Source organism: Hippoglossus stenolepis, chromosome 19 (genome assembly GCF_022539355.2).
Source record: "Hippoglossus stenolepis isolate QCI-W04-F060 chromosome 19, HSTE1.2, whole genome shotgun sequence".
Taxonomy (NCBI): Eukaryota; Metazoa; Chordata; class Actinopteri; order Pleuronectiformes; family Pleuronectidae; genus Hippoglossus; species Hippoglossus stenolepis.
The window spans coordinates 20,359,740-20,374,739 of record NC_061501.1 but is presented as its reverse complement, the minus strand read 5'-3'; the positions used below and the strand labels follow the sequence as shown (position 1 = coordinate 20,374,739).

General features: G+C 44.2%; 1 protein-coding gene across 12 annotated transcripts in view; it reads right to left on the bottom strand.

The window, feature by feature from the left end:
* The window catches only part of LOC118098535 (receptor-type tyrosine-protein phosphatase mu), an 89,976-nt gene extending 75,913 nt beyond the window's left edge, over positions 1-14,063 (bottom strand). For 9 of the 12 annotated variants that reach the window (XM_047344643.1, XM_047344644.1, XM_047344645.1 and 6 more), the window contains exon 1: positions 13,715-14,062. In XM_047344643.1, coding sequence (XP_047200599.1) covers positions 13,715-13,802 — 88 coding nt within the window. In that variant the 5' untranslated portion in view covers positions 13,803-14,062. Of the gene's footprint in view, positions 1-13,714 lie in introns of all 12 variants that reach the window. The other 3 variants (XM_047344651.1, XM_047344653.1, XM_047344654.1) reach the window with 2 other exon arrangements.
* Between the last annotated feature and the right edge of the window lie 937 nt (positions 14,064-15,000).

The window sequence follows — 15,000 nt, the reverse complement described above, 5'->3', positions numbered from 1 at the left end:
TGTATGTGTGTGTGTAAACTGTGATCTCCAGCAGGAACACTAACTGGGCGCTAACAGCATTAGCGTTAGCGCAGCAAGCTAACTTGCCTCAGGCCAAACATGAATAATGCAGCAGTCAGCCCAGTGCCTCTGGCTGTGTGTGTGTGTGTGTGTGTGTGTGTGTGTGTGTGTGTGTGTGTGTGTGTGTGTGTGTGTGTGTGTGTGTGTGTGTGTGTGTGTGTGTGTGTGTGTGTGTGTGTGTCTGTGTGTGTGTGTGTGTGTGTGTGTGTGTTGTACTTCAGGCTGTCTATATGATGGTATTAGAATAATATGCTAATTATTAATAATTACCCTGTAACGTACACACAGATTACCCCCTCTGGGCTGTTACTCCTCGTGGCGGGGAGGGGCGGGGCAGGACTTGACATGTCGACACCACGACGACATCAGAAACAGCTTCTGAGAGCCTGACATCATCTAAAGTTCTGATGGAACCTCAGGACGTCGAACACAGTGCGACCCAACGACCAGGTACCGCCCCACCCCCGGCCCCCGCCCGGCCTACAGGCCCTCAGGCTCCAGTTCCTCCTCGCATGTCAATCAATCACACCTGAGTGACCAGCAGGCGACAGGAGCTTCAGACTCTGAACTCTGCAGCTCCTCCGTATCTTCACAGGTGTGAAGGGAAACTCTGAGTAAACTCCGTAGCTAATTCTCCGGATTTGAGCCGGAGGTCATGTCTGAACAGGGCTATGGCGTGTTGTCATGTGAGTGTTGATGCCAGCGGAGGCGTGAGTGTTTCCCTGTGCCCACTGTCCGTCCTCGTCAGTCAAACTGTCAACTCATCACCCAGAGGACAACAACTGTCACTGTCTTTATGTCCTGTTTCAGGCTCCGTCCACATGAAGGACACGAGGATGTTCAGCAGAGGGGGGATGATGTTGATGTTCCTTGGTTCTACAGGAACTACAGGAGATTAGAGAGAAGGTTCTTGAGGTTCTAGCATCAAGACGCTCTGTTAGTTCTTCAGTGGGTTCTAGACCTTCAGGACTTTATATGGTTCATGAACTCTGCTCTGTGAAATATCATCTGGACATGTTGTGTAGTTAGTGTTTGTGAAGCAGCAGCAGATTGTCCGGGTCAGACTCGTTCACAACAACAGGAACATGTGAGGAACATGTCAGGAACATGTCAGGAACATGTGAGGAACATGTGAGGAACATGTCAGGAACATGTCAGGAACATGTCAGGAACATGTGAGGAACATGTCAGGAAAATGTCAGGAACATGTGAGGAACATGTGAGGAACATGTCAGGAACATGTCAGGAACATGTGAGGAACATGTGAGGAACATGTCAGGAACATGTCAGGAACATGTCAGGAACATGTCAGGAACATGTCAGGAACATGTGAGAACATGTCAGAACATGTCAGGAACATGTGGGAAAGCAGCAGATTATCAGACATGAAACTGGAGCATCATATTCCAGACACACAGATTAATATTTAAATGAGCTGTATTTTGATTAAAACCAGAATAATCCAGAGTCAACAGACGATCTGTGTGAACTGAGCAGGTCAGAGAACAGAGATTAAAGCAGATCATAAACCCAGAATCATGTGGGATTAGACTCAGTGTTCCAGATAAGAGAAGAGGTAATCAAAGAGAAAGAAAAGAAAGATCTGTTCTTCTTAATCTGCTCCTTTCAGAGCACTCTCTCTCTCCCTGTGACACCGACAGCAGGACCACAGGGGGATTGTGGGAGAATGTTGGGGCTGATGGTCTGAAGACGTCTCTTCTGATAAACTGACCTCAGATCACTGTGAGATCATCAAAACAGCTGATCAGGACATAAACAAGCATAAAACACGACGTACTATTCAACAGCTGATCTGACAGGAAGCAGGAGGACACACACAGGAACACACACATGGACACACACAGGAACACAGAGGAACACACACAGGAACACACACATGGACACACACAGGAACACAGAGGAACACACACAGGAACACACACATGGACACACACAGGAACACAGAGGAACACACACAGGAACACACACATGGACACACACAGGAACACACACAGGAACACACACATGGACACACAGAGGAACACACACAGGGACACACACAGGAACACAGAGGAACACACACAGGAACACACACAGGAACACAGAGGAACACACACAGGGACACACAGGAACACAGAGGAACACCAGGAACACACACATGGACACACACAGGAACACAGAGGAACACACACAGGAACACAAAGGAACACACACAACAGACACAAACAGAGGAACACACAGAGGAACACACAGGACACACACAGGAACACAGAGGAACACACACAGAACACAATGGACACACACATGGACACACACAGGAACACAGAGGACACACACGGACACACACAGGAAACAGAGGAACACACACAGGAACACACACATGGACACACACAGGAACACAGAGGAACACACACATGGACACACACAGGAACACACAGGAACACACACAGGAACACAGAGGAACACACACAGGGACACACACAGGAACACAACAGACACACAGGAACACAGAGGAACACACACATGGACACACACAGGAACACACACAAGAACACACACAGGGACACAGAGGAACACACACAGGAACACACAAGGAACACAGAGGAACACACACATGGACACACACAGGAACACAGAGGAACACACACATGGACACACACAGGAACACACACAGGAACACAGAGGAACACACACATGGACACACACAGGAACACACAGGAACACACACAGGAACACACACAGGAACACACACAGGAACACAGAGGAACACACACATGGACACACACAGGAACACACACAAGAACACACACAGGGACACACACAGGAACACACACATGGACACACACAGGAACACACACATGGACACACACAGGAACACAGAGGAACACACACAGGAACACACACAGGGACACACACAGGAACACACACATGGACACACACGGGAACACACAGGAACACACACATGGACACACACAGGTATACATACAGGAACACACAGGAACACACACATGGACACACACAGGAACACAGAGGAACACACACAGGAACACATACAAGAACACACACAGGGACACACACAGGAACACACAGGGACACACACAGGAACACACACAGGGACACACACAGGGACACACAGGAACACACAGGAACACACACAGGAACACACACAGGAACACACACAGGAACACACACAGGAACACACACAGGGACACACACAGGGACACACACAGGCACACACAGGGACACACACAGGGACACACACAGGGACACACAGGAACACACACAGGGACACACACAGGAACACACAGGAACACACACAGGAACACACACAGGGACACACACAGGGACACACACAGGAACACACACAAGAACACACAATGGTGTAAATGTCATCGATGACACCTCCAGCTGATGAGGGGTTCATCAACCCACACACACACACACACACACACACACACACACACACTGAAGGTCATGTCTCACCTCCAGCAGAGGGGGTCAGTCTGACAGAGGATGAAAAGGTTTACTACCCCAGGACACAAAACACAACACTATAGATCACTACGCTCAGTAACACACAGACACACACAAACAGTAACACTACACAAAGTAACACACAGAGATACAAGTTAATACAATGTAACTGAAGACAAAGAAAAGTCCAGAAGAGAAGCGATGAAGACGAGGATGATGAAGATGAGGATGAAGATGAGGATGAGGATGAGGATGATGATGATGATGATGATGATGATGATGAGGAAGATGAGGATGAATATGTGGATGATGATGAGGATGATGAGGATGAAGATGAGGATGAAGATGAAGATGAGGATGATGATGATGATGAAGATGATGAAGATGATGAGGATGAGGATGAGGATGAGGATGAGGATGAGGATGAGGATGAGGATGAGGATGAGGATGAGGATGAGGATGAGGATGATGAGGATGAGGATGAGGATGAGGATGATGATGATGATGATGATGATGAGGATGATGATGATGATGAGGATGAGGATGAGGATGAATATGTGGATGATGATGAGGATGATGATGATGAAGATGAAGATGAGGATGAGGATGATGATGATGATGATGATGAGATGATGATGATGATGATGATGATGAGGATGAGGATGATGATGATGATGATGATGATGATGATGATGATGAGGATGATGATGATGAGGATGAGGATGAGGATGAGGATGAAGATGATGATGATGATGATGAGGATGAGGATGAGGATGAGGATGAGGATGAGGATGATGATGAGGATGAAGAGCTCAGGTGACTGATTCGTCTTTTCTACCAAACTTTGCAGGGACACAGATTTGTTTAAATCTCTGAGTTTCAGTTTCTGAGTCGTGAACGGATTCCCTCTCTCTCCTCGCTCTCCTGTTGCATTCTGGACGATTCAAGAAAAGAGATGTTGTTGCACGTTGTTGCCGAGGTTCATGGTTATTGTTCGATTCCGGCCCGTGGCCATTTATGCATGTCCTCCCCCACTCTCTCTCTGCCCCCCCCTTCACAGCTTACTCTCTGCCCTATCCATTAAAGGCGATAAAAAGCCCCCAAAAAATATATATGGTTATTTACGCACCAACATAAACACCAAAGTTGAATAAGCATCATAACATCACACGTGAAGAAAAGGTTCAGCCTCAGCGTCTCGACCGCCAAAATAAAGAAGAAGAAGAAGAAATCAGTGCGTTCAGCTGAACTGCATCACGGAGTCATGTGACCCCGGAAGAACGATTGTTTCACATTCGAGACAAATGGAGGAAAAATCGAACGTTTATTGAAATGAAAAAATATAACAAAATATAACATTTTCATCAAATGAGACAAAATGATGAGATTAATTAAACTAAATTTAAATAATTGACTCAAAGAGAGAAACTGAAACTTTAAAACCACTTTGTGTTTTCTGCACTGCGCTCTCTCCTGCCTGCAGCTTCCTTACGGCGCTCGACCACTAATGCAACTGTGCTCGGAGACACGCCTGGGGGGGGCACTCAGACCCCCGCACACACATACACACTCGTGTTTGTACTTCTATCTTAGAGAGGACACTCATTGACATAATACATTCCTTAGCCCCTTACCTTAACCACCACAACTAAACCCTGATTCTAACTCTAAAAGTCTGAGCCCTCAAACAGCTCATTGAAGAAGTGAGGAATAAAAAGGTTTAAGTACAAGAACACACACATCGGACGATGGTCATAAACCCTCCTGCTCCATGTTAGCAGATGGGACATGGACCAAACACAAAAATCTAAACAGACGTTAAATAAATGTTTATCAAAGATGTTTCTGTCATTTTAGGTCGTTCTTATTTCACTGATGTTTGTTCACGTGTTCACGTCTCTGATTGACAGCTGAGACTGACTCAGGATTGGTTGAAAGCGTGTGTGGGCGGGACCTCGACACCACGGCTCATCGATCACTTCTGCACAGACTCTGACTGAAAATGACGTCATCACCACAAGATGGCAGCGTCTGTATCCAAGACATTTTAGCTTCACATCTGGAGGAAGTGGAGACGAGTTGTTCACATGTATTCTTGTCCTGTTTTGTTGTTGTCTTCATGGGAGGCGATGTATAATCAGGTTTTAATTCTGGACGATCAGAAATTATCAGCTTATATAATACAATAACTGACCCTCTCTCTCTCTACGTGTCTTTAACCCCTCTTAACCTCGACCAGTCCCACAGGTGATTCTTGGTTTCCCGCGGTTACGATCTGACACACATTCAACCAATCATTAATCAGGGTCTTGTGGCATATTAAGAGTCTGCAGCCGCTCGAGGACACTCACACATTAGCACACACACAGTGACCCAGAAAGTCGTCCTCGGTACAAAGACGTCTCAGAGAACAGGAGGGCGTCACACACTGAGTGCGCTCAGCTGCCAGCAGCGCTGCACTTTACAGACGCCAGTGAAGGCAGCGGCCGACACTGTCCCTGAGCTTTGTTATAAATAAAGAAACATTCAAACTATAATCTACGTTTTTAAAGACTTCATACGTCTTAGAACCCAAACACAGCGACACTGTCTGAGTGAACCTCTGAAGAGCCTCTACATGTTCTCTATAGAACCAGGTTCCTCTCTGTGGAACCTGGTTCTACTGAACTCAAAGATCATTTTAAACCTACTGGTTCACTTCAATACCCGTCCTGCTAAATGTCCGAGACTAAATATCTTGAACCAACTGTCCTGGACCAACTGGTGTAACTGGACTAACTGGTCCCGGACCTGTTCTGATGACAGCAGCAGTAAAGTGGGAGAACTGGACTCTGATTGGTCGATGTTTTAGTAAAACACCTAAAAACTGTGAACTTCTGATTTCAGCACAGCTCAGCAGCAGAGAGCTCGAGACACAATGAATATTTAAACACACACACAGTCATTAAAACCTTCAGGGACTTCAGGCCCAGAAGCTGCTATTTAACCTAAATTACTACAGTAAATATTCATACGCAGCTAATAAATGAGTGTGTGTGTGTGTGTGTGTGTGTGTGTTTTCAGATTGTTATAAAGATAAAAGAAGGAAAAATATCAAAATCACAATTGAATATTTGTCATTAGGTCTCAGTTCACTGAGCAGAAAGACAGGTAGACACAGACAGACAGGTACAATATTAATGTGATGTCACAGCTCTTGAACACAACACAGATAAAAACAAAGAGAATGAAACTACACAACACTTCAATTGAAGAACACAACACAGTGACACACAGCACTTCACACAGTCAGAAGGAATCAGGGTCCTCACCGGTATAGAAATCCATCATGTTTGTGTGTTAAACAAGTGTTTAAGTTTGCAACTCTGGCAAATAGTACTGATCACACACACACACACACACACACACACACACACACACACACACACACACACACACACACACACACACACACACACACACACACACACACACACACACTAATCCCTGTCTCATTACACACACACACATCTTCAAAGAATAATCCTGTGAATATGATCTGAGATTTGGGCCACAACACTAATCACACTGATATCTCTGGACAGGGATTAAACACACACGCACGCACGCACGACACGCACGCACGCACGCACGCACGCACACACACACACACACACACACACACACACACACACACACACACACACACACACACACACACACACACACAGTCTTTTGCTGATGTTGCAGAAATAATTTGGTTAATCTGAACATCAACGTCTCACTTTGATCAACAAACCACGCGCTGTCAGGGAGACACTCGGTTACCGTGACGACGGTCACATGACGCCTTTATGTGAGAAGAAGCTGTAACTTTTTATTTCAAATTCAAACATGAGGAAAAATGTATTTTAGTGATCCAGCAGAGGGCGCTCACTATCAGGTTGACCTTCAAGTCAGTAATGTTACGTTGTTTTGCTACGAAAATGGAGGACAAGAGCAAGTGAAGCTGTCCTGAGTGGAGAGGAAGAGGTGAGTGGACAAGTTTGTGTTCTACATCGTAGACGACAAAGTAACAAAGATATGAACTAAGTTACGACTGTTTGTCGACAACAAATTCACTCGTTAGCTTTTCACCAGAGGAGAAACGTCACGTGTTCAACCTTGCGACTGCAGGGGGCGATGTTTGTTACATCTGCTGTACGATGTGTGTTGTTCACATCTGTTGTGTAGGTGGTGGACGTGACCTGTGATAAAGTTGGTTTTAAAAATGACTGAAACAAACATTTTGAAGAGTTTTCAGTTGGATCAATGAGTTCAGATTTGCTTTTGTTACAGTTTCTGAAACAGGATTGATTTTGTGTGTGTGTGTGTGTGTGTGTGTGTGTGTGTGTGTGTGTGTGGTGTGTGTGTGAGTAGATGTGCATCTCAGCTCTCACAAACACAATCCTCCTCCAGCTTCATCTCATCTCTCAGGTTAAACAAAAGGATCTTAATCCGGCCTCTTTAATCCCCGCTGAGTTTGCAGGCGCAGCGTCTGAAGGCAGCGCGTTAATCCCAGAGGCCACCGGGGCCGATCGCAGAGTCTCAGCCCGCCGGGGATCTTTTCTCCAGCGGCGTTAATCCAACCCGGACCGACCACAAACACAGAGGAAGTCCTGGAACTTTCCTCCTTCTGCTGCTGCAGATAATTCAACGCTCTGATGTGGATTTGTTGGAGATTAAAGCAACAAAGATTTATGCATTTTTTAAATTACTGAAATACAAACATGAAGCATGAGCGTGCCGGCGGGAGGTGAGCGTGAAGAACGAGCGCCGGAATCATAAACGCAGAGAGTAAATTCAGCAGCAGATTAGCTGCATGTTTTATTCATGGTTTTGTTTCTGCGACATAAATAAGGTCAAAGATGGAGAGAGAAGAAGAAGAGGTCAGAGATACAGACGCACGTCAAGGTCTCATCACGTCACAAAAAATTAACATTAAAGAAAAGAAGAAGAAAATATGTTCCGTTAAAAAAAAAACACCACAGAGGAAGATCCAGGTCCAAGAAATGTAATTTAAAAAGTAGTCACTATATTTGTTTATATAAACATTTTAATATTTATATAATTTGGTCATACGGACGTTCTACTAATTTGATTTTAAAAATGATTTTATTTTTGTGGGGACCAGGTTTAAAGGGTTATGTCCAAAACCACAACGTGTAACCACAAGGTGCTGTGTGTGTGTGTGTGTGTGTGTGTGTGTGTGTGTGTGTGTGTGTGTGTGTGTGTGTGTGTGTGTGTGTGTGTGCGTGTGTATGTATATGTGTGTGTGTGTGTGTGTGTGTGTGTGTGTGTGTCTGTGTGTGTGTGTGTGTGTGTGTGTGTGTGTGTGTGTGTGTGTGTGTGTGTGTGTGTGTGTGTGTGTGTGTGTGTGTGTGTGTGTATGTATATGTGTGTGTGTGTGTGTGTGTGTGTGTCTGTGTGTCTGTGTGTGTGTATGTGTGTATGTGTCTGTCTATGTGTGTGTGTCTGTCTGTCTGTCTGTTCAGGCAGGCAGGTGTGTGTGCGGTGTGTTGTGTGGGTCTTGGTGTGTGTGTGTGTGTATTTAGCAGCCAAAAGTCTAAATTGGTTTAAGAAGCTGCCTGAGAACAGAAAGTCATATGATCGCCTTCACACACACACACACACACACACACACACACACACACACACACACACACACACACACACACACACACACACACACACACACACACACACACACACACACAGAAGACGTTTCACGAGAAAAAACATTTAGACTGAAAACCTGAACTGAGAGAAGGAAGTAAAGAAGGAAGTAAAGAAGGAAGAAAGAAGGAAAGAAGGAAGGAAAAGAAGGAAGGAAAGAAGGAAGTAAAGAAGGAAGTAAAGAAGGAAGGAAAGAAGGAAGGAAAAGAAGGAAGAAAAGTAAAGAAGGAAGAAAAGAAGGAAGGAAAAGAAGGAAGGAAAGAAGGAAGTAAAGAAGGAAGTAAAGAAGGAAGGAAAGAAGGAAGGAAAAAAGAAGAAGGAAAGAGAAGAAGGAAAGAAGAAAGGAAGGAAAAGAAGGAAGGAAAGAAGGAAGAAAGAAGGAAAGAAGGAAGGAAAAGAAGGAAGAAAGAAGGAAGTAAAGAAGGAAGTAGAAGAAGGAAGAAAGAAGGAAGGAAAGAAGAAGGAGAAGAAGGAAGGAAAGAAGAAGTAAAGAAGGAAGAAAGAAGAAGAAGGAAGAAGAAAAGGAAAGAAGAAGGAAAGAAGGAAGAAGAAAAGGAAGGAAAAGAAGAAGGAAAGAAGGAAGAGGAGGAAGTAAAGAAGGAAGGAAAAGAAAAGGAAGTAAAGAAGGAAGAAAGAAGGAAGGAAAGAAGGAAGTAAAGAAGGAAGGAAAAGAAGGAAGGAAAGAAGGAAGTAAAGAAGGAAGTAAAGAAGGAAGGAAAAGAAGGAAGGAAAAGAAGGAAGTAAAGAAGAGAATAAAAAGGAAGAAAGAAGGAAGGAAAGAAGAAAAAGAAGAAAAGAAGAAGAAGAAGAAAGGAAGAAAAGAGGAAGGAAGGAAAAGAAGGAAAGAAGGAAGGAAAGAAGGAAGGAAAGAAGGAAGGAAAAGAAGGAAAAGAAGAAGGAAGAAGAAGTAAAGAAGGAAGGAAAGAAGAAGAAAGAAGGAAGAAAGAAGGAAAAGAAGGAAGGAAAGAAGGAAGGAAAGAAGGAAGAAAGAAGGAAGTAAAGAAGGAAGGAAAGAAGGAAGGAAAAGAAGGAAGGAAAGAAGAAAGAAGAAAGAAGGAAGTAAAGAAGGAAAAAAGAAGAAAGAAGGAAGGAAAAGAAGGAAAAAGAAGGAAGTAAAGAAGGAAGGAAAGAAGGAAGGAAAGAAGGAAGTCTCTGAGGTTTGAGGAGAGATAATTAACTCACTGAAGACACACACACATACAGACACACACACCTGACTTCAGTGTGTGTTTAATCTGTGAGCTTCATTAAAATCCTGACGAGACAGAACAAAGAGCTGACTGGACCTGAACACACACACACACACTATAAGACACACACACTGTAACACACACACACACACACACACACACACACACACACACACACACACACGCACACACACACACTCCTGGATGACCTGTGTCCAGGTTCAGGACTGTCGCTGATTCAGGACTTTACCTTTTCCTCCTGAGTCTGTGTGTGTGTGTGTTACAGTGTGTGTTACAGTGTGTGTGTGTGTGTGTTACAGTGTGTGTGTGTGTTACAGTGTGTGTGTGTGCTGAGTTAACAGTACTTCTATAATTACAGACGTTTCTCTTGGTCTCATGTTTCCGTCTCTTTAAAGGATGATTCCACTGAAAGTCCCAATGTTTCTTTATTCCAACTTTAAAATAGATCAAAGGAAATATGTTTCTGTTTCCATGTTTCATGAAGACTCTGAGCGTTTATTTTAATGCAGTGAAAACGTTCGAGGTGGAGCTTTGTAACTTGTTGAACTCTGACCCCTGTAGACGCACTGGACGTGCACGCCCGAGGACACGCTGTATAAAACACTGGTCACCATCAGCCTCGCTTCAAACCGGTGCTTCAAGTGTGTGTGTGTGTGTGTGTGTGTGTGTGTGTGTGTGTGTGTGTGTGTGTGTGTAAAAACACTGGAACAACTGACCAACAACCTGAACATCGTCCCCCGACCACCGAGCACACTCATTAGCCTCGCTCCATCACCGCCATCAGTGCGGGCGACTCAGACCACTGAGAGTTTAATTTCATTCTCTGCTGCTTCACACACACACACACACACACACACACACACACACACACACACACACACACACACACACACACACACACACACACACACACACACACACACACACACACACACACACACTGTTCCCCCACAGCCGTCCATATGTGCAGCAGAGAGGGACAAGCAGGAGGACAAATCAAACGTCCCCTGAGGCTGCACACAAAGTCTAAAACGTACTGATTCACACTTTCAAATTAAAAGCAGCTGAAATGATTGTGATCGACTCCTGTCCTTTCAAAATAAAAGCTGAACACCGGTACACCTGCTAATTATCCATTCAGCCACTCACGTGGTAGCAGCTTCAGGTAAAGTTTAACTGTGACGTCATCGTCAAACCCTAACCCCGAATATAAAAGGTGTGTGTGAGTGTGTGTTAGTGAGTGTGTGTGTGTGTGTGTGTGTGTGTGTGTGTGTGTGTGTGTGTGTGTGTGTGTGTGTGTGTGTGTGTGTGCAGCCTCTGCTCTTTTAGTCATTGAATTAAACCTGATAACTGAAAACTCATCATTTTCCTTCATGTATTTTAATAGTCTTTTCTTTTATTTATAACTTAAAGGCTTCGCAGCCACTGATGTTTTTTGTATGTTCAAATATTTATATAAAGGAGAGTGTGTTGAAGTCAATCGGATTTAGTGTTTTGTTTTTTGCTGTGGTATCAAATTGCGTATCACGAATCGTGGACATTTCATGGTATCGACTACTAAAGTTTTGGTATCGCGACGTCCCTCCTCTGCACAGACTCGTTCACACAGCGAGGGGGGGCAGCCGGGTGCAGCAGACAGAGACAGGAAGTGACGTGTGACCTCTGCTGCAGAGGTCATGTGATCATGTTTACATCACCTGACACCTTCAGCTCTGATCACCACAAACTCTCTTCACTTCTTCGTCTGTGTCTTCATCGTGTGTGTCAGCACTTCTTCACCAGAGGTTTGTTTTAGTTTCTTCATGTTTGTGTCCCGTGTTAGAAGCTCCCCCCCCCCCACTCACTCAGTGAATCAGTGGAGGATCCTCTGCTGTTCACACTGCTCCTGGATCTACACTTTACAAGGGGCAGAGGAGAAGACAACTGATCCTCCAGAGAAGATCCAGAGAACTGAGGAGCTCAGTCTGAAGCAGCTTTAGAGGAAACTGTCCGAAGAACCTGAACCCACCAGCAAACCCACAGCACTACTGCAGTACACACACACACACACACACACACACACACACACACACACACACACACACACACACACACACACACACACACACACACACACACAGTAGGTGCAGCTGTGTGTGTGTGTGCGTGTGTTTGAGCTGCAGAAGAAAAATCTGGACACGAGAACATGGAAACGTTTACAAACCAGCTGCTGCAACTGTGATCAATAATCAATAATCTGTCTCATATTCCCAGAATCTATCTTCACACTCGTCATGTGTGTTCAGGGTCCAGTGATGTTCAGTGTTGAACATGTGATATATTCAATATGAGTAGAGTGAGAAACCGGAGAGCAGCGGTCTTTACCTCGGGTTCTGAGGAGAACGTCACAAAGAGCTTTAGAACAAACACGGTTCTTCATGTTGATGATGGAATTAGATTTTAATTCAGTCAGATTTCAAAATGACTTCAACATGTCTGATCTGAAGATAAAGTCAAAACTACGTTCACCATGATTGTTCCTGATCTCTGATTCTATTGATTCTATTGTTGAGTTCTACTCTGCAGCAGCAGAGATGTTCAAACTACCACATCTGGACATGTGATCAATAACATTGATCAATTTTGAATCAGTCAGACTTCTGATGAAGACGTTTTTCTTTCTCTCTGATCGGTCACACACTGATTTAATCGGACTTCAACACGTCAGACTGAAGAACGGCTTCAAATAAAGACCATCGATTCTGTTCTACTGATCAAAATGAAGCTTTACGATTACGAATCATTTCGATTTTCATCAACACGTCTGAGTGAATTCACCACATGAACGATGATGGAGCTCGACTCTGCAGCAGTGGAGACGTTCAAAGCTTCTGGAGATCAGATCAATAAAGAAGATCTGACTCATGATACCGACACCGGTCGATCAGATCAATAGATGCTGAGGTTCAGCTCCACTGGGGAATGAGTCTGATTTCAGATTCAACAGGAATTCACCTCAAGAACCAGGATTGTTCCTGCTTCTATTGCTTCTATTGCTTCTATTGCTTCTATTGCTTCTATTGGTTCCTTGCAGCAGTGAACACGTGATCACATCTGATCGATATTATTGATCAATCTCTGATGAACTTCAACAGTCTGAACCAGCAGCTTCTCGTGCACGCGCATTCTCGGATCTGGTTCAAAGTTTGTGTGTGTGTGTGTGTGTGTGTGTGTGTGTGTGGGGGGGAGTCCGCTGAAACTTCCCCACAGTAACCCCCATTAACCAGGTCTCTTACCTTTGAAGGTGTCCGCGCGCGTGCCCGTTAGTCCAAGTGAAAGCACAGAGACGCACGCGCACAGCAGGAAAGTTCCAGTTCGCTCCATGTTCACACCGAGACCCTCCGGAGCGAGGGAGGGGACAACTCTTCTTCTTCTTCTCCTCCTTTTACTTCTTCTTCTTCTTCTTCTTCTTCTTCTCCTTATTCTTCTTCTGTTTCTTCTTCTTCTCCTCCTCCCGTCCTCCTGTCTGTCGCTCTGACGCAGACAGACAGACACACAGACACACAGAGAGGAAAAGCGACACAGACAGAAACTGAGTCGTTTCTCTCTCCTTTCTTTTTCCTCTGTTTGAGAGAGAGAGAGAGAGAGAGAGAGAGAGAGAGAGAGAGAGAGAGAGAGAGAGAGAGAGAGAGAGAGAGAGAGAGAGAGAGAGAGAGAGAGAGAGAGAGCAGTCCGTTCACAGAGCTGCTGTGACGTCACAGGGGGCGAGACTTTAGGAGGGACCGGGAGAAAGAGGGGGGGGTTCAGTTTTATTTTTTTTATTATTTAAAAAAAATGTTTTTTACTTTTTAAAAACATATTTATTTTGAAAAAAGATTTATTAACATTGAAAGCAGTTTAAACTTCAGAAATGATGTTTGAGTTATTTCTATTTGAAATGTTTGTTTCTATCCTTCCTCATGTTTTACTTTGTATTCTTCATTTTCTTTCATGTTCGACTTTACTGTTGTTTTATTTGTTTTATTTTCTCATTGTTTTCATTTTCATCACATTTTTTTTTCAGGTGTATTTTCTAACCTTCATATGTTTAATGTTTCATTGTAATAACACGAGATGAAGTTTTTTAATGTCTTTATATTTATTAAGTTTATAAACGAAGCTTCGACCTGAAACTCAGCAAAACACTGCCACACTGCCCCCTGCCGGTCGCTGTGCAGCACTGCAGCTCTTATACATGAACACGTCTGAGCCCCGTGAGTGAGAGTGTGTGTGTCTGTGTGTGTGTGTCTGTGTGTGTGTGTGTCTGTGTGTGTGTGCAGTTAGTATTACATTACATTACATTTAGCTGACGCTTTTATCCAAAGCGACTGATAAGAAGTGACTCAACCATGAGGAACAAACCAGAACAACAAGAATCAAGTCAGTACATTTGTCTTCAAACTACAAAGTAAAAAGAACACAGACAGAAACACTTCGACTTCATATTAAAACAACTTTATAGACATGTGACACACACACTGACACACACAGACACACACAGTAAATGAAGTGCTGCATTCAGTGGTTTGTTGTTACCTGCTGC